This window comes from Rhinopithecus bieti, unplaced genomic scaffold, assembly GCF_001698545.2.
Source record: "Rhinopithecus bieti isolate Rb0 unplaced genomic scaffold, ASM169854v2 scaffold_1306, whole genome shotgun sequence".
Lineage (NCBI taxonomy): Eukaryota > Metazoa > Chordata > Mammalia > Primates > Cercopithecidae > Rhinopithecus > Rhinopithecus bieti.
Window position 1 is genome coordinate 1752456 of NW_016803658.1, and position 18173 is coordinate 1770628.

Genomic DNA, 18173 nt, shown 5'->3' on the forward strand with positions numbered 1-18173 from the left:
TTTATTTATTTATTTTTTTTTAAATTTTTTTTATTTTTTTATTTTTTATTTTTTTTTGAAAGGAAAGGCCTCACATATTTATTACTGAACCCAGCCAACCAACGCATTCATAATAGATTCAGAGAGGAAAATACGTCGAACTCTCCAGAGAGTGGTGACATTTTCAGTTTGATATGGTAATGTGATCGTGACCTTCAGACAGCACAAATATATGTGCCATCTCATGTGCAATTCCTTATAGCCCCAGCTTGGTTCTTCTCCAATGTCTCCTTTTGGAGTTGTACCTTATTTTATTTCCAGTTTTCATCCGAATCCACTGGGGTATGGGACGATTTTGCTTTTGTTTCTTGGCCAGGAATCGCTTAATCCTGAAAGTCTTGTGAGAAGACATGGCGAGAAGTGGAGGCAAGAACACACCACGATGGCGGAGAAAGGAAAAGAGGGAGCTTACCTGTGTTTTGTAATCAATATTTTTATCAAAAGTGCATTTTAAAGAACTTAACTTTTCTTTATCTTGAAGGTTGTGGCAGCATTGCCTGAAGGTATGAGACCAGATTCTTACGGTTTTCCATGGGAATTGGTGATATGTGCAGCTGTTGTTGGATTTTTTGCTGTTCTCTTTTTTTTGTGGAGAAGTTTTAGATCGGTAAGTAACCAGTGCTATACTAAGAGAATGTTCATTCTGTCACTGGGCTGAACAAATAATATGAGAAACTTACTTATTTGTTATTTTAAGGAAACAAGTTAGAAACTACATAGAGATTCAGAGTTTTTTTTTTTTTTTTTTAAGAGATGAGGGTCACGAATGAGAGTCAGGCTCAGTGTTGTGGCTCCCACCTCTAATCCCAGCACTTTGGGAGGCCAAGGCAGACAGATCACTTGAGCTTAAGAGTTTGTGACCTGGGCAATGTGGTGAGACCCCATCACTACAAAAAATACAAAAATTAGCTGGACATGAGGACACCCATCTGTGGTCTCACTCAGGAGGCTGAGGTGGGAGGATTGCCTGAGCCTGGGAAGTCAAGGATGCAGTGAGCCATGATTGCAACACTGCACTCCAGCCTGGGTGATGGAGAGAGACCTTGTCTCAAAAATAAAAAAAAGAGATGAGGGTCTCGTCTTGCTCAGGCTGGTCTCAAACTCCTGGACTCAAGCGATCCTCCTACTGGGCCTCCCAAAGTCTTGGGACTATAGGTGTGAGCCACCATACTTGACTGAGATCTTTTAATGTAAGATTTTTCATATGTATATATTTAAAGAGATGGGGTCTGACTATGTTGCCTAGGCTGTAGTGCAGTTGCTATTCATAGATGCAATTATAGTGCACTACAGCCTCAAACTCCTGGGCTTAAGCTATCCTGTCTCAGCTTTCTGAGTAGTTGTGACTACACAGGTCCATGTCACTCTGCCCAGCTTCATCTTGTTTTAAATTCTGGGAAATTTTATTTATTTTTGAGACAGGGTTTCACTCCTGTTGCCCAGGCAGGAGTGCAGTGGCACGATCTTGGCTCACTGCAATCTCTGCTTCCTGTGCTCAAGCCACTCTCTTGCCTCAGCCTCCTGAGTAGCTGGGACTACAGGTGCGCACTCGTATGCCTGGGTAATTTTTGTAATTTTTTGTAGAGGTGGGTTTCACTGTGTTGCTCAGAACTCCTGGCCTCAAGTGATCTGCCTGCCTCAGTCTCCCAAAGTGCTGGGATTATAGGCATTAATCACCACGCCTGGCCTAATTTTGGGAAATTTTTAATGCATTTTTGGGACTGCTAGTTTTCAGATGTTGGCCCTTCTGCTTCTGACTTCCCTATCTCTTAACTTCTATTTTTCAATTTCTTTATGGTTTTCTATACCTTTTGAGAGAGTTTCTTAATCTGAGGAACTGAAATCTATTCTTCATCTATACTCATTTTAGAGTATCTTGTCTTTTAAAGGTTTTCCCTTTTAATTTCATCTCTATCCATATTCCATAGATGATTGAAGTCCTCGTTTCTTTTCTACTTGTTTGTGTTACCTCAACCCTAAGGGTGATCCTTTTACAAATGAATTCCCCCTGCTTCATTATTTGAGAGAGAGGTTAAGGAAGAAAAAGGTTTGGTTTACTGTTTCTTTAGTCAGTTCAGATCTATGGCCCTATGGTAACATTTCTCAGACTGTTTTATTTAGGATATTAGCATCAGGGGATATGATAATAGGGGCTTCTTGAAATTATTTTTTTAGGGTCAAATATGTTTGGGGAGCAATGGGTTGCAAGTATCTTTAGAGTAAAGTTATTTCAGAGCATTTTAATATGCTAATTCACAATGTGAATCTTCAATAGGGAGTCTTTAATAAGTAGTATTTTGGCTGGGCGTGGTGGCTTATGCCTGTAATCCCCACACTTTTGGGGGCCCAGGCAGGTGGATCACCTGAGGTCAGGAGTTCTAGACCAGCCTGGCCAACATGGTGAAACCCTGTCTCTACTAAAAATATGAAAATTAGCTGGGCTTGGTGGTGGGTGCCTGTAATCTCAGCTACTCAGGAGGCTGAGGCAGAGGAATCGCTTGAACCCGGGAGGCGGAGGTTGCAGTGAGCTGAGATCACGTCATTGCGCTCCAGCCTGGGTGACAGAGCAAAACTCTGTCTCAAAAAAAAAAAAAAAAAAAAAAAAAAAAAAAAAAAAAAAAAAGGAGCATTTATTTTCTCATTGGAACAGAATACTTTTGGCTTGTATTTTACTAAAGGCATAAGAAATGTATTTTTTAAGTTGGCCAGAAGTTAAATAAATTGATTTATTTGGAGAGTATATTTGTTTTAATGTAATTTTGTAAACTTTGTTTCAAGGTTAGGAGTCGGCTTTAATGTGGGTAAGTTCTTTTTTCTGCTTTAACTCTCATTGTTGCAATGTAAACACTTATAATAATTTACTCATGATAATATTGACTTGACTCTTTTAGGAAGAGAGAAAAGCTTGCTGTAATGCTTTCTGGACTAATTGAAGAAAATGTAAACTACTTGAAAATTTAGCCTTGTTCAAAAGAGGTAAGATATTTTGAAAATATTCATGTTAGAGTCAGAGAACTTTATACTTCTCACTGTAGGTACTTCTGTGTAAATTTAAGATTATGAATGCTTTCTTTGCAGAGTATGAGAGTTCTCTTGCTCTTCATATTCAACACTTAACCAGTCTTACTAATTTTAACCGTTGTAGTAGGTGTACAATGGTGTCTCCTTGTGCTTTCCTTTTGAGTTTTCCTGACTGGTGAGGTCGAGCACACAAACACGCCCTCTGCATGTGCACATTTCTGGTATCTGTTTGTGTATCCAAATGTTCTCTTTTCCTAAAGACAGCAGTCAGACTGGATTAGGGCCCACCTTAACAACCTTATTTTATTTTGACCACCTCCAAAGGCTTTGTCTCCAAATACAGTCACATTTTGAGGTACTGGGGTTGGAGCTTCAACATATGAATTTGTGGGGACACAATTCAGTCCATAATAGTCTTTGATCCATTTGAAATCAGATCTGCGATGGTGCAGTTGAGGGTGTGTGTGTGTGTGTCGTGTTGAGTTAACCAATGCCATTTATTGGAAGGACCATCTTTTCTCTGTTCTGTAGTGTCATCTTCTTAAGTCACTGAATATATGTGAGTCTGTTTCTGTTAAATCTTCCATTTTGTTGGCCTTTTTCTTGTTTGTTTTTTGCCAATAACGTACTTTTTTATATCCTGTAGTTTTATAATAAGTCTTAGTATCTGAGTATCTGGTATGGTTAATTTACATTTCTTGGCTATTATGAATAAAGTTACTGTGAACATTCTTCTACAAGTTTTTTTTTTTTTTGTGGGCATGTATTTTCATTTCTTTTCAGTAAGTAGTATTGGAATTGGTAAGTCATTAGGGCAGGTAGTATAGTTTAACTGTATAAGATAAGAAACCGGCCAGGCGCAGTGGCTCACGCCTGTAATCCCAGCACTTTGGGAGGCTGAGGCGGGCCTATCACGAGGTCAGGAGATCGAGACCATCCTGGTTAACACGTTGAAACCCTGTCTCTACTAAAAACACAAAATTTAGCCAGGTGTGGTGGTGGCTACCTGTAGTCCCAGCTACTCGGGAGGCTGAGGCAGGAGAATGGCGTGAACCCGGGAGGCGGAGCTTGCAGTGAGCTGAGATCCGGCCACTGCACTCCAGCCTGGGTGACAGAGCCAGACTGTCTCAAAAAAAAAGAAATCCTTCTGGCTATTTTTATCATTTTTCTTTGTTTTTGGCTTTCAGCAGTGTTACTATGATTTGTCTAGGTGTGTTTTTTTTTTTCCTGTTTATCCTTATTGGGGTTTATGATGCTTCTAGAATCTGTGGCTTAATGTCTTTTATTAGTTTAGTTTTTTTTTTTTCTTGAGACAGTATCTCTCTCTGTTGTCCAGGCTGCAGTAAGTGGTGTAATCTTGGCTCACTTCATCCTCTGCTTCCTGGACTCAGGTAATCTTCCCACCTCAGCCTCCTGAGTAGCTGGGACTATAGGCATGCGCCACCGTGTCCAGCTAATTTTAAAAAATTTATTGTAGAGATGGGGTTTTGCCATGTTGCCCAGGCTGGTCTCAAACTCCTGTGTTGAAGCAATCTCCTGCCTTGGCTTCCCAAAGTCCTGGGATTACAGCTGTGAGCCACCGTGCTCTACCTTTTGTTAGTTTTGAAATGCTCTTGATTGTTTCTTTTCCACATATTGTTTTTGCCCTTTTTTCTTCTTTCTTTCTGGTACTATAAAATGAGTATTTTAACTTTTTATTATTTCTCATCTGTCTTTTATGTTCTTTTCTGGGATTTCCATCTTTTTGTTTGCCCATGTTTCAGTCTAGACGTATTCTTCTTTAACTTCCGTGTTAACAATTGTTTTCATTTATGTCTAATCGTCTTTTAAACCATCCATTGAGACCTTAATTTCATCTCTTGCCTTTTTCAGTTCTGCAGTTTTATTGTGGCTCTTTTTGTAGTTCTTTTTCTCTGATACAATACTATTTTTTAGTTCCTTTTACACGTTATGCTCTCTTATTTTGTTTTGTTTTGGTTTGGTTGTTTTTTGGAGACGGAGTCTCCCTCTGTCGCCCAGGCTGGAGTGGAGTGCAGTAGAGCGACCTCGGCTCACTGCAGTCTCTGCCTCCCAGGTTTAAGCGATTCTCCTGCCTCAGCCTCCCAAGGAGCTGGGACTACAGGCACACGCCACCATGCCTGGCTAATTTTTTATATCTTAGTAGAGACGGGTTTCACTGTTTGCTCAGGCTGGTCTCAAACTCCTGAGCTCAGGCAATCCACCCGCCTCGGCCTCCCAAAGTACTGGCTTACAGGCGTGAGCCACCACGCCTGGCCTGTGCTCTCATTTTATTTATTTATGTGTTATTTTTATTTTCTGATTTTCAGACACCTGCCGACAAATGTGCTCTCCTATTTTAATGTCTGCTGCATTATCCAGTAGTCTGTTTCTGGTGCTCATTTTATTCTTTTGTTTCTTAGTCAAGTCTTGTCCTCTTGAATGCCAGGTTATTTTATATCAGCTGTCAGTGATAATATAATAAAAATTGTGGAGATAATTTTGAAGCTGTGAGTGCTGTCATCTCTCTTCAGTGAGGATTTACTATTGCTTTTCATAGGCAGCTGGGCTAGGGACGTTAGAAATTTTAGATAACTTTATTTATTTGAGTTTCTTTTTTGTAAAATATATTTTATTGTATATATTTAAGGTATAGACATTTCAGTTAACTTTGAGTTTCTTTTTTGTAAAATAAGTTTTATTGTATATATTTAAGGTATAAACATGTTGAGATACATATATAGTAAAATGGTTACTTTAGTGAAACAACGTATTCTTTATCTCTCATAGTTACCCATTCCCTGCCCACCCACCCCCCAAGGGCAGCTGTAACATACTCATTTAACAAAAATCCTGAATGCAATACACTAGTATTAACTATGGAACTCAGTTGATATCTTTTAACTTGTTCATCCCACATGTTTTCTTTTCTTTTGTTGAAACAGGGTCTCATTCTGTCACCCAGGCTGGGGTGCAGTGGCATGATCTTGGCTCATTGCAGCCTCTATCTCCTGGGCTCAAGTAATCCTCCCACCTCAGACTCCTGAGTAGCTGCGGCTACAGGCACATGATACATGTTTGCCTGATTTTTAAATTTCTTGTAGAGATGGGGTCTCCCTGTGTTGCCCAGGACAGTCTCAAACTCCTGGGCTCAATGATCCTCTCACCTCAGCCTCCCGAAGTGTTGGGATTACAAGCGTGAGCCAACGTGCCCGGGCATATTTTCTACTTTGTGTATTTGACCTACATGTCTCTGTTTCCTCCCTCCCACCCAACACTGCTAACCACTGTTTTATTCTCTATCTCTATGTATTTGACCTTTACAAAAATTCCGCATGTAAGTGAGATCATGCAATATTTTTCTATGTATGGCTTATTTTACTTAGCAAAATGCCTTCTAGGTCCATCCATGTTGTAACAAATGGTAGGATCTCCTTTTTATGGCTGAATAATATTTCATTGTAAATATATACCACAGTTTCTTTATTCGTTTGTTCATTGATGGATACCTAGGTTGTCTCCATATTGGCTACTGTGAATAATGCTGCAGTGAACATGGGCGTGCAGCTATCTGTACAAGGTGCCAATTTCATTTTTTTCGGATAAATATCTGGAAGAAGGTTTGCTGGATATAGTAGCTCTATTTTAAATTTCTTTAGGAGTCTCCATACTATTTTCTATAATGACCGTGCCAATCTACATCCCTGCCAATAGTGTACAGCAAGCCCTCAATGTCCTTTATAGTTTCTTGAAAATTGACTTTCAGTGAAACAATGTATATACTGAACTCAGTTTTTTTCCCCTTATCAATGTTATAATGAAACAATGTTGAAGAAAACAATGTAATTCAAAGGACAAAGGACCTGCTCTATGCCTTTCTCTTTTCTTGTCTAGAAAAAAGGTTCTCTCTTTTTTTTTTTTTGTGACTTTTATTTTCAGTTCAGGGGTACAAGTGCAGATTTGTTACATAGGTAAACTTGCGTCTTGGGGTTTTGTTGTATGAGGGTTCCCTTTTCTCCATAACTTCACAAATATTTGTTGTCTCACTTGTCTTTTTGATAATAGCTATTCTAACAGATATAAGGTAATATCTCATTGTGGTTTTGATTTGCATTTCCTTGATGATTGGTGGTGTTGAATACCATTTCATATACTGTTGGCCATTTTTATGTCATCTTCAGAGAAATATCTATCTAAGTCCTTTGCCTGTTTTTTTTTGAGACGGAGTCTCGCTCTGTCGCCCGGGCTGGAGTGCAGTGGCCGGATCTCAGCTCACTGCAAGCTCCGCCTCCCTAGGTTCACGCCATTCTCCTGCCTCAGCCTCCCGAGTAGCTGGGACTACAGGCGCCCGCCATCTCGCCCGGCTAGTTTTTCTGTATTTTTTTAGTAGAGACGGGGTTTCACAGTGTTAGCCAGGATGGTCTCGATCTCCTGACTTCGTGATTCGCCCGTCTCGGCCTCCCAAAGTGCTGGGATTACAGGCTTGAGCCACCAGGCCCGGCCCTTTGCCTGTTTTTTAATCAGGTTATATGTTTGCCTGCTGTTGAGTTGTGTGAGGTCTTTTAAAATATTGAATATTAACCCCTTATCTGATACATTTTTTCTCAATCTGTAGGTTGCCTTTTTATTGTGTTTACTTATGTATATTTTTATTTTTTTTACCTTGCAGCTTCACCTCAAAGGAACTTTCATTTTATTGTTTATTTTGCTGTGCAAAAGCTTTTTAGTTTGATATAGTCCTGTTCACTTATTTTTTGCTTTTGTAGCCTAAGTTTTTGATGTCATATTCAATAAATTATTGCCAAGGCCAGTGTCAGGGAGCTTTTTCCCTGTGTTTTCTTCTAGGAGTTTTGCAGTTTCAGGTTTTATGTTTAGGTCTTTTGTCCACTTTGAATTGATTTCTATGTATTGTATAAAATAAGACTTCAATTTCATTCTTTTGCATGTGAAATCCAGTTTTCTCAGTTCCATTTGTTGAAGAGACTATTCTTTCTGCATTGTGTATTCTTGGTGCCCTCTTGAAAATTTGACCGTATCTATTTGGATTTATTTCTGGGCTCTCTGTTCTGTTCCACTCGTCTGTGTATTTGTTTTTATACTGGTACCACACTGCTTTTATTACTACAGCTTTGGAATATAATTTAAAATCAGTTAGTCTGATGCTGCCAACTCTGTTTTTCTCAGAATTGCTTTGACTCTTTGGGATCTTTTGCTATTCCATATTAAATTTAGATTAAACAAGTTTCTGTGAAGAATGCCATTGAGATTTTGGCTGCCTTTCCATTTCTTTGTGTGCTCTTCAATTTCTTTCATCAATGTTTTATACTTTTCAGTGTATAGATCTTTCACCTCCTTGGTTGAATTTGTTCCTATTTTATTTTATTTTTTTGATGCTGTGTAAATAGGATTGTTTTCTAGGTTTCTTTTTCGGCTAGGCTATTTGTGTATAGAAATGACATAGTTTTGTTTTGATATTATATCCTGCATCTTTCCTGAATTCAGTTATTAGATCTGTATTTTTGATGACATCTTTTGGGTTTTCTACATTTAGGATCATGTCATCTGCAAACAGATAATTTTACTTTTCTATTTGGACATCTTTTATCCTTCTCTTCCTTCTTTCCTTCTTTCTGTTTTTTTTTTTTTTTTTTTGAGACAGGGTCTCACTCTGTTGCCCAAGCTGGAGTGCAGCAGTGTGATCTCAGCTCACTGTAACCTCTACCTCTTGGGTTCAAGTGATTCTCCCACCTCAGCCTCCCAAATTGCTGGGATTGCAGGTGTGCACCACCATGCCTGGCAATTTTTTTTTTTTTTTTTTTTTTGTATTTTTTGGTAAAGACAGGGTTTCACCATGTTGGACAGGCTGGTCTTGAACTCCTGACCTCAAGTGATCTGCCCACCTTGGCCTCCCAAAGTGTTGGGATTATAGGCATGAGCCACTGTACCAGGCCTTTTATTTCTTTTTCTTGTCTAATTGCTCTTGATAGTACTTCCATGCTATTTTGTTTTTGTTTTTTGAGACAAGGTCTCACTCTGTTGCCCAGGCTGGAGTGCAGTGGCATGGTCATGGCTCACTGCAGCCTCAGCCTTCCAGGTTCAGGTGTTTCTTCCACCTTAGCCTCCCAAGTAGCTGGGACTACAGGCGTGCGTCACCACACTCAGTTAATTTTTTGTGTTTTTTTTGTAAAGATGGTTTTTGGCCAAGTTGCCCAGGTTGGTCTCAAACTCTGGGGCTCAAGTGATCCGCTCGTCTCAGCCTCCCAAAGTGCTGGGATTACAGGTGTGAGCCACCGCACCCAGCCCTTCCAGTACTGTTTTGAATAGAAGTGTTGATTGTGGGCATCCTTGCTTTGTACCAGATCTTAGTGAAAAAGGTTTCAGTCTCTCCCCACTGATGATGATATTTGCTGTAAGGTTTTCATAAATGGCTTTTGTTATGTTGAGGAACTTTATTTCTTTTTATTTTTTTCATTATTTAAAAAATTTTATTATTATTTATTTGTTTTTTTTTTTGAGATGGAGTCTTGCTCTTTCACCAGACTGGAGTGCAGTGGCGCGATCTCAGCTCACTGCAACTCTGCCTTCTGGGTTCAAGCAATTCTACTTCAGCCTCCTGAGTAGTTGGGACTACAGGTGTGCTATTCAGCCTCCCAAAGTGCTGGGATTACAGGCGTGAGCCACTGTGCCTGGCTCATTTGCATATATTAAACTGGCTTTGCATGCCAGGGATACATCCCACTTGATCACAGTACATAATCTTTTTGATGTATTGTTGATTTCAATTTGCTGATATTTTATTTAGGATTTTTGCATCAGTGTTTATCAGAGATATTGACCTATAGGTTTGTTTGTTTATTTATTTTTTGTGGTTTCTTGGTCTGGCTTAGGTATCACGGTGATGCTGGACTCAAAATGTGTTAGGAAATATTCCCTCCTGTTGTTTTTCTTGGAAGAGTTTAAGAAGTATTGGTAATAATTCTACTTTGAAAATTTGGTAAAATTCAGCCATGAAGCCATCTCTTCCTGGGCTTTTCTTTGTTGGGAGGTCAGATTACTTTAATAACAGATGGAGATATTTGGAAGCTGGGCCTCAGTTCAGAGGATTAGTCTGTTTTTGGTTTCGACTTTGTTATAAGGTAGGCAGGTTTTTTTTTCTTTTTTTTTTCTTCTTTGTTTTTTGAGACAGTCTTGCTGTGTCACTCAGGCTGGAGTGCAGTGGCATGATCTTGGCTCACTGCAACTTCCGCCTCCTGGGCTCAAGTGATTCTTGTGCCTCAGCCTCCCGAATAGCTGGGATTATAAGCGCACATCACCACGCCTAGCTAATTTTTGTATTTTTAGTAGAGACAGAGTTTAACCATGTTGGCTAGGCTGGTTTTGAACTCCTCATCTCATGATCCATGTGATCCAGGCTCCCAAAGTGCTAGGATTACAGATGTGAGCCACTGCGCCCATCCAAGGTACCAGTTTTGCTTGGTAAGGATATTAATTTCCTTTTGCTGCTGTAACAAATTACTGCAAACCTAGTGGTGTAAAACAACACACATTTATTCTCTTACAATTTTGAAGGTCAGAGGTCTAGAACTAATCTTTTACAAATTATTTTGTTGTAGAGATGGGATCTCACTATGTTTCCCAGGCTGGCCTTGAACTCTTGGCTTGAAGTAACCCTCCCCCCTCGGCCTCCCAAAGTGCTGGGATTACAGACATGAGCTACCATACCCAGCCTTAAAACCAATCTTAGGGGCAGAAATTAAGATAGCAGCAAGTCTGTTTCTTTATGCAATGTTCTAGGATAGAATCTGTGTTTTGTCTCTTATATGGAGTCTACCAACATTCCTCGTCTCATAACTACATCACCCCAATTTCTGCTTCTATCTTCATATCATATCATTCTTTTCTAAGTTTGGTCCTCTTGCCTCCTCCTTATAAGGACCCCTGGCATTAATATTGGGCCCACCAAAATAATTCTGGATGCTCTTTCCATCTTAAGATCCTTTATCACACCTGGACGTTCTGGGGTAGAATATCTTTGGACAGGTCATTGTTTAGCCAAGGACAGGGTTCATCTGAGTTGGCAGGTCTTGAACTCCCAAGTTTTTTTTCTCAGCTTCGATTCTTCTGAAATCTCTGCTGAGTTTCTTAGCCCATCAGCCTCTTCTTCTAGGAGGAATAGACATGGCAAATACTAGACTTGCCTTTCTGGGGATTCCCACTTCTCTCACAAATTCTCACTGTTTTGATAGCTTTCTGAGGCTTTCAGACAGATACTGTTTTGTTTTTTTTTTTTTTTTTTTTTTTTTTTTTTTTTTTTTTTTTTTTTTTTTTTTTTTTTTTTTTAGTATTTTCATCGAGCTTTTCTTGTTCTTGCCAGAAAGGTGGATCCAGAACAACCTAGTCTTCAATTTAATCACTTTTTTTTGGAATAATTGAAGTGCATTTTGCCAAATGTTACAGCATTATATCTTTTATTGTTCTTTTCATTTTTTGATGGCTGTTCCCTACCTTTTACAGATTTTTATATTCCCCACTTGCTGTATTTGTTGTATGGTATGAATTAAAAGTGAAAAGTTTTGATGGTCAGTTACTATAAATTTCTCTTGAATGAATAGCCTTAAAGAAAGGATTTACTTGTTGTGGCCATAATTAGATAGCTTACATAAAAATACGCTCTTTGAGTAAATCTTTGGATAATCTTTAGTACAATCTTACCATTAGAATTTTTACCTCATTTTTAGTAAAAGATGCTAATATGAGTTATAGTCCTATGTTCTCTGAGAAGCAGACTTTACTCTTATAGGTGAAGTTCTGACATTTGTTGCCTGAGCTACAGTTGTCTGTGGTCTGTGGTCTGTGATGTGTTAGCTGCTCTGGCATTGTTATAGTGGTCAGATTTGAAAAACTTAAAGCTAACTAAATCCAAGTAAACTTAATGTACATGTGGAAATGGATTTTGTCTGCCTCATAGGCATCTATCCAGACAGGATTTAGAATAAAATTGGTAGAGTTTTTACTTGTGCTGTTGCTTTGTTTCAGTATGAAGGCTATGAAGTAGAGTCATCTTTAAAGGATGCCAGTTTTGAGAAGGAGGCAACAGAAGCACAAAGTTTGGAGGTAAAAAATCAAATGCTATAATTTAAAAGCTGGGGAAAAAATGCTAAATAACAAAAACTTTAAAAATGTGTCGTCTGAAAACTAACTGTTTGAAAGAAATGTGAAAGAGCATCTCTGGATGTTAAAACTTAAAGAAGAAAATTAATATAGGAAATGGGACAATAGTAGGTAGCATAAAATATTATAAAAATTTGAGCTTTTATTGCTAACTTGTTTTGAGTCAGGCATGTTTATGGTCAAGGAATCAGGAGCTATAGAGAAACTTCATTCTATCATTCCTGGGAAACGTATTAAGGTGATCATTCCTTTTTTGACTCAGTTTGCTCCAGAAAGGAGAAATAAGATTCATTTTTACAAACTTAGGAATAGTTGGCAACAAGAACTTACGTAAATTATGACAGTATTTGCCTTTACTTTCATCTTGAGGATATTAAGAGCTAACTAGAATTAGGCCAGAGGCTTATGTTATAAGTAATGGTCCGTTGGTAAATGTTTAACAACTGTTTTTAAAAAAGCAGCCTTATTTGTAGCCATTTGCTGAGTTCTGTAGTATGAATACTTCCACCGTGGCCAGTTTCAAGCTACTAACATGATGTCACTGAATAAGGAGTCTGGGAAGATAATGCTTAAAGGAGGCTTTCCTGAGCCAAGTGTCATTTGGTTAATTTTAAGGAAGGAAAGTATGGTAATTTGTAATTTAGCTAAACTAAGACAGATTAGGGTAAGTGATGGGAATGCCTTACTACTGTTTAGATATGGATGTGTTGTAAAAAGCAGAGTAGTGACAAAGGTTAGCAGAGGACTCCTGCATCTGCAAATATTAAAAGAGAAAACAGTAGACCTTGTACCTTTGATAAGTGTCCAGTACAGTGTGGTAGTTCTCAGTCACTGCTGTCCGTAATCATCAGAAACTCTTATGTGTTATGATTCAGAATTTTCTGGTAGAGTCCAAAGGAAGTTATAAATTGGATTCCAAATAAGTTTCTTGATATTTTCTTCACTTGTTGTCTATTACTGTCTTCAAGAAGTTGTTGAAATTATATTTTATTTGCTGACCCTCTGTCTTAACTACTCTCCCAGTAGTAATTTATTAGTTTGATAAAAGAATTTTAGAAGGCATTTGGCATGCTAACAGAAGAGCAAAAAGTAGGTAGCAAAGACATTTACTCAAGCTTCATAATATCGAGGATAAAATATTACACACCAATTTATTTTCAAGGTAATGAATTATTATAGGAGTAAAATTGGCTGAATTTTTAGCTGCGTTCAATATTTTGGAAAATCTTCAATTTTAGTAATTTTTTAGCATGGTATTTTCATTAATAGTAATCATAATTGAATTCAAACTATAATGTAATGCAATTTAAAAAATATGATACCTGATATCTGTAGATAAAATCAAACCAAAAGAGTAATTTTTGATTCAGGTCAGGGAATTCGCTATCAATGAAATAGTCAAATTGGGGTAAAGTATAAACAAGTTTAAATCACTGTAATGGATGTATGTGTTGTTCTGCTTTTATTTTGGCCTGCATTAAAAACTTTGAATCTTTGTTTATTTTTCTTTACAAGTTTGTTGAAGACACAAATATCAGAGTATCGTTTATTATAGTATTAATGATCCAGTTGGAATAATCTCAATAACTAATCATATTTAAATTAAAAGATCATAGAGAAAGTATGGTCTTAATTCAATGTGGTAATTAGTGAAGCACATTGATGGTTTTTTAAGTTGATTTTTATGTCATGCTTTTAATTATATAAATTAGCTTTTATTTCTGCATTTTTTTCTTTATAACGTTTTTAAGCGGAGGTTGGCAAACTGTGCATAGTGGGCCACTTTTTCAAATAAATTATTGTATTGGAACACAGCCATGCTCATTCATTTAGGTATTGCTTTTGTTTCTCACTACAATGGCATAGTTGAGTAATTGCGACAAAGACTGCATGGCCTATGAGCCTAAAATATTTATTCCCTGGCTCTTTACAGAAGTTTGCTGACCACTGCTACAGTTGCTGTTATTTTGATATTATAAAAATGAGCAAATATATAAATGAAAGTTATTTAACTTACAGTACATATTTTTGATTATGCTTATCTGATTTTCTCTAATGAAAAATTCTTGTATCTGTTTTATAAAGTTCGCTTTCTCTCTTAGGCAGCCTGTGAAAAGCTGAACAGGTCCAAGTCTGAACTTGAGGATGAAATACTCTGTCTAGAAAAAGAATTAAAAGAAGAGAAATCTAAACATTCTGAACAAGATGAATTGGTAAGGCTTTTTTATTTGAGGAGAATATAAGAAAAAAAGTTACTGAGCTTTACAAAATTAATATGATACTGGTTAAAGTATTACATTTTTGTAAAAAATATAAAGAATACAGAAGGTTGTAGGGAGCAGAATTTTCTAGATCCACTCTTTTTACTTCCCCTTAGAGTTACTGTGTTAAATTTCTTGTATATTTTCATAGAAAATTTCTATATGCACTATGCAAGTAGCTCATGTAAATAAAAACTGAATAATCATGTACATAGTGTATACTTGTAATTAACATGTATATTAACATAACTTTTTCTTTTAAAAAACCTGTCTTAATGAAAATCTTGATGTATATGAGATTATTTAGTAAAACATGTTAGTGGACTTACCTTGAGCCTATATAACTTAAATGTTATGAAATATTAAAGTTGATATGAGATATTATAGTTATGTAATGTTCATATAAAATCCCTTTAAGCATGTGGCTAAATAAACTGAGAAGGTTTCTTAATTTGAGCTGTCGCTTATGGAGCAAAATTGTTAGGTTAACAGTATATCTAATATTTATGGCATTTTGGAAACTAGAGTTTAGTAAATATTTATTGCCTGATACTGTCTTTCTAGATGGCGGATATTTCTAAAAGGATACAGTCTCTAGAAGATGAGTCAAAATCCCTCAAATCACAAGTAGCTGAAGTAAGTTGAATTAGTCTAGTAGGTCTGTTGCTTTTGAAAATCATTTTAATTTAATTTTTTTAAATTAAGAAGATATATTAGTAGAATTTGAGATATAGGGGATCCCAGGTATGTATTTCTTTTTTTTTTAATAATACCTATATGAATGAGCATGGCTGTGTTGCCCAGGCTGGAGTACAGTGGCATGATCTTGGCTCACTGCAACCTCCACCTCCTGGGTTCAAGCAATTCTCCTGCCTTAGCCTCCTGAGTAGCTGGGATTACTGGCATGCGCCACCACACCCGGCTAAGTTTTGTATTTTTAGTAGAGGCGGGGTTTTGCCATGTTGGCCAGGCTGGTCTTGAACTCCTGAGCTCAAGTGATCAGCCCACCTTGGCCTCCCAAAGTGCTGGGATTACAGGCATGAGCCACCACACCCAGCTTGTATTTTCTTTTTTACATGAAGTACTTCAGAAAAGTTCATCTTTTCAATGGATAAGTGTTTGTTGAGCTATTACTATATATTGAGGACTGGTTGCTTGACACTTAACATTAATAGACAAAAAAGTCCCCAGGAAGCTTACATTTTAGTAGGGGAGACAGAACAAATAGTTATCAAAATTTGCTGCACAGTACATAGAAAGTTACAAGAGATTTGTTCAAGGTCACATCGTAGCAAGTTAGTGGGAAAGGCAGGACTAGACCCCAATTCTAGACAAGCCTTTTTTCTGCTACACCATGCTGCCTCTGCTGTTAATATTGGCATGGTTTTGCCTTTGTTTAATTCTCTGTTCTAGGGAGTATGTGTAAAGATGTGTATTAAATTAATTGTTACAAACTTGATATTTTTTGTTTTACTTAGGCCAAAATGACCTTCAGGGTATTTCAAATGAATGAAGAACGACTGAAGATAGCAATAAAAGATGCTTTGAGTGAAAATTCTCAACTGCAGGAAAGTGAGAAACAGGTTTGTGCTCTGTAGGGACTCTTCAACTTGTGAATATCTAATTATAAATATTCTTGGCATCCTCATGACTGACCCATGCTAGGGACAAGTGTAGGCTTTTCCTTGAGAGCACGAGAGTGGGACAGTCTCCCTTACGTATTTCAGTGTCTGTCTCTTTTGTATAGTATACCAAAGTGTATACTTTTGGCAGCCTCTACCCCCAGGGCAGGGAAAGTAAGCCAGGGCATTTAGCATTTTGGTAATCATAACCAACTTAAAACCAGACTGAAGGGGTACAGAGAATGCGAGTGAGGATTATTGAAGTTATAGATCTGGGACCTAAAGATAGAAGCAGTTCTGGCGGCAGATCACATGAGGAGGTGGCATTTGCCCTGTTTCTCACCCACATACATAGATACTCCCAGGTATATTTCTTCTTCTGCTTTGCCAATATAATTGTAACTTTTCAGTGGGAAAATTTTTCAGTGATTAAGTTATTATAATTATCCAAGTATTACTCACACCAGAGCCACATTGGTTTGTTGTTGTTGTTGTTGTTGTTTTTTTTTTTTAAGACGGGGTCTCACTCTGTTGCCAGCCTGGAGTGCAGTTGTGTGATCTTGGCTCATTGCAACCTCTGCCTCCCAGGTTCAAGCAATTCTCCTGCCTCAGCCTCCTGAGTAGCTGGGACTACAGGCGCGCATACAGGCACGCGCCTCCATGCCCAGCTAATTTTTGTATTTTTAGTGGAGACAGGGTTTCACCATGTTGACCAGGATGGTATCGATCTGTTGACATCATGATCCACCTGCCTTGGCCTCCAAAGTGCTAGGATTACAGGCGTGAGCCACTGCGCCTGGCCTCGTAGTTTGTTCTTATTACATATTCTGTCTTATTCAATATTTTCCTTAGAGTTAATAATTGTTTTGTTTCTTGTATACTTAGCTGGTTCATCTGTACGCTGTCTTCTAGAGATACAGGTATCTTATTCATGCCTTCAAATGCTTTGTTTAATCTGTTAATTTTGTTTTCTTTTTCTCGAAGCAGTTTTTTTCTCGGGCCTCTCTTGGTTTAATAAGAACTTATTCTGTAGGTGTGTGTTCTCTTCTGTGTCCTGAGATTTCACTTCACCCCCATCCTAAAGATTCCTCTTGTCTTTCTCCTATGTTAGATCTTCTATTTCCCATATCTAAGCTCTTTTGTGGTTAATTCTTTTGGTTAACTTTCTGAGGAAGAGGTATAGGAAGTAATTTTTTTAGAACTTACATGCCTGGAAATGTCTTGTTTCTCATACTTGTTGATATTTTGGTTGAAAATATTCTGGGTGGGCATATTTTTTTTCCTCAAAATTTTGACACTGTCACTCCATTGTCTTGACTTTCCAGTATTGCTTTTAATAAGTCAGAAGCTATTCAGATAATTGGACATTTTTGGTAATCTGCTTTTTTCCTCCCTAGAAGCTTTTAATGTCTTTTTATTGTTTCCTCTTCGCTGAAATTACAGATCATTACACATCTCTTGACCTCATGATCCACCTGCCCTGGCCTCCCTGAGTGCTAGGATTACAGGTGCGAGCCACCGTGCCTGGCTACTGGCAGGGTTTTCTTTTCTTTTCTTTTTGTTGTTTTTTTGTTTTTGAGACGGAGTCTCGCCTTGTTGATCAGGCTGGAGTGATCTTGGCTCACTGCAACCTCCGCCTCCTGGGTTCAAGTGATTCTCCTGCCTCAGCCTCCCAAGCTGGGATTATAAGTGTCTGCCATCACGCCCGGCTAATTTTTTTGTATTTTTAGTAGAGATGGGGTTTCACCATGTTGGCCAGGCTGGTCTTGAACTCCTGACCTCAAGTGATCCACTTGCCTCGGCCTCCCAAAGTGCTGAGATTACAGGCGTGAGCCACTGCACCCGGCTGTTCGCAGGCTTTTCTATAGGATATTCTGGTTAGAGTATTTCTTTATTTCTTTTTTTTTTTTTTTGAGACGGAGTCTCGCTCTGTTGCCCGGGCTGGAGTGCAGTGGCTGGATCTCAGCTCACTGCAAGCTCCACCTCCCGGGTTTACCGCCATTCTCCTGCCTCAGCCTCCGAGTAGCTGGGACTACAGGCGCCTGCCACCTCGCCCGGCTAG

The 18173-nt window shown here is 38.2% G+C and overlaps 2 protein-coding genes across 2 annotated transcripts in view; one reads left to right on the top strand and one right to left on the bottom strand.

Moving 5' to 3' along the window:
- Window positions 1-18173, top strand: part of LOC108544435 (cTAGE family member 5) — a 120668-nt gene that overhangs the window by 43794 nt on the left and 58701 nt on the right. Inside the window, 6 exon segments of the mRNA XM_083287454.1 lie at window positions 521-675; window positions 2937-3015; window positions 12094-12171; window positions 14331-14441; window positions 15054-15125; window positions 15968-16072. Coding sequence (XP_083143580.1) covers window positions 521-675; window positions 2937-3015; window positions 12094-12171; window positions 14331-14441; window positions 15054-15125; window positions 15968-16072 — 600 coding nt within the window.
- On the bottom strand, window positions 59-465 carry LOC108544431 (60S ribosomal protein L39). Its single transcript, XM_017895531.1, has one exon. It carries the CDS (start codon window positions 389-391, stop codon window positions 236-238), a length of 156 nt encoding a protein of 51 aa, XP_017751020.1. The 5' UTR covers window positions 392-465; the 3' UTR covers window positions 59-235.

Coding starts and splice junctions, on each gene's coding strand:
- LOC108544431 (XM_017895531.1), bottom strand. CDS start 391: ATGTCTTCTCACAAGACTTTCAGGATTAAGCGATTCCTGGCCAAGAAA.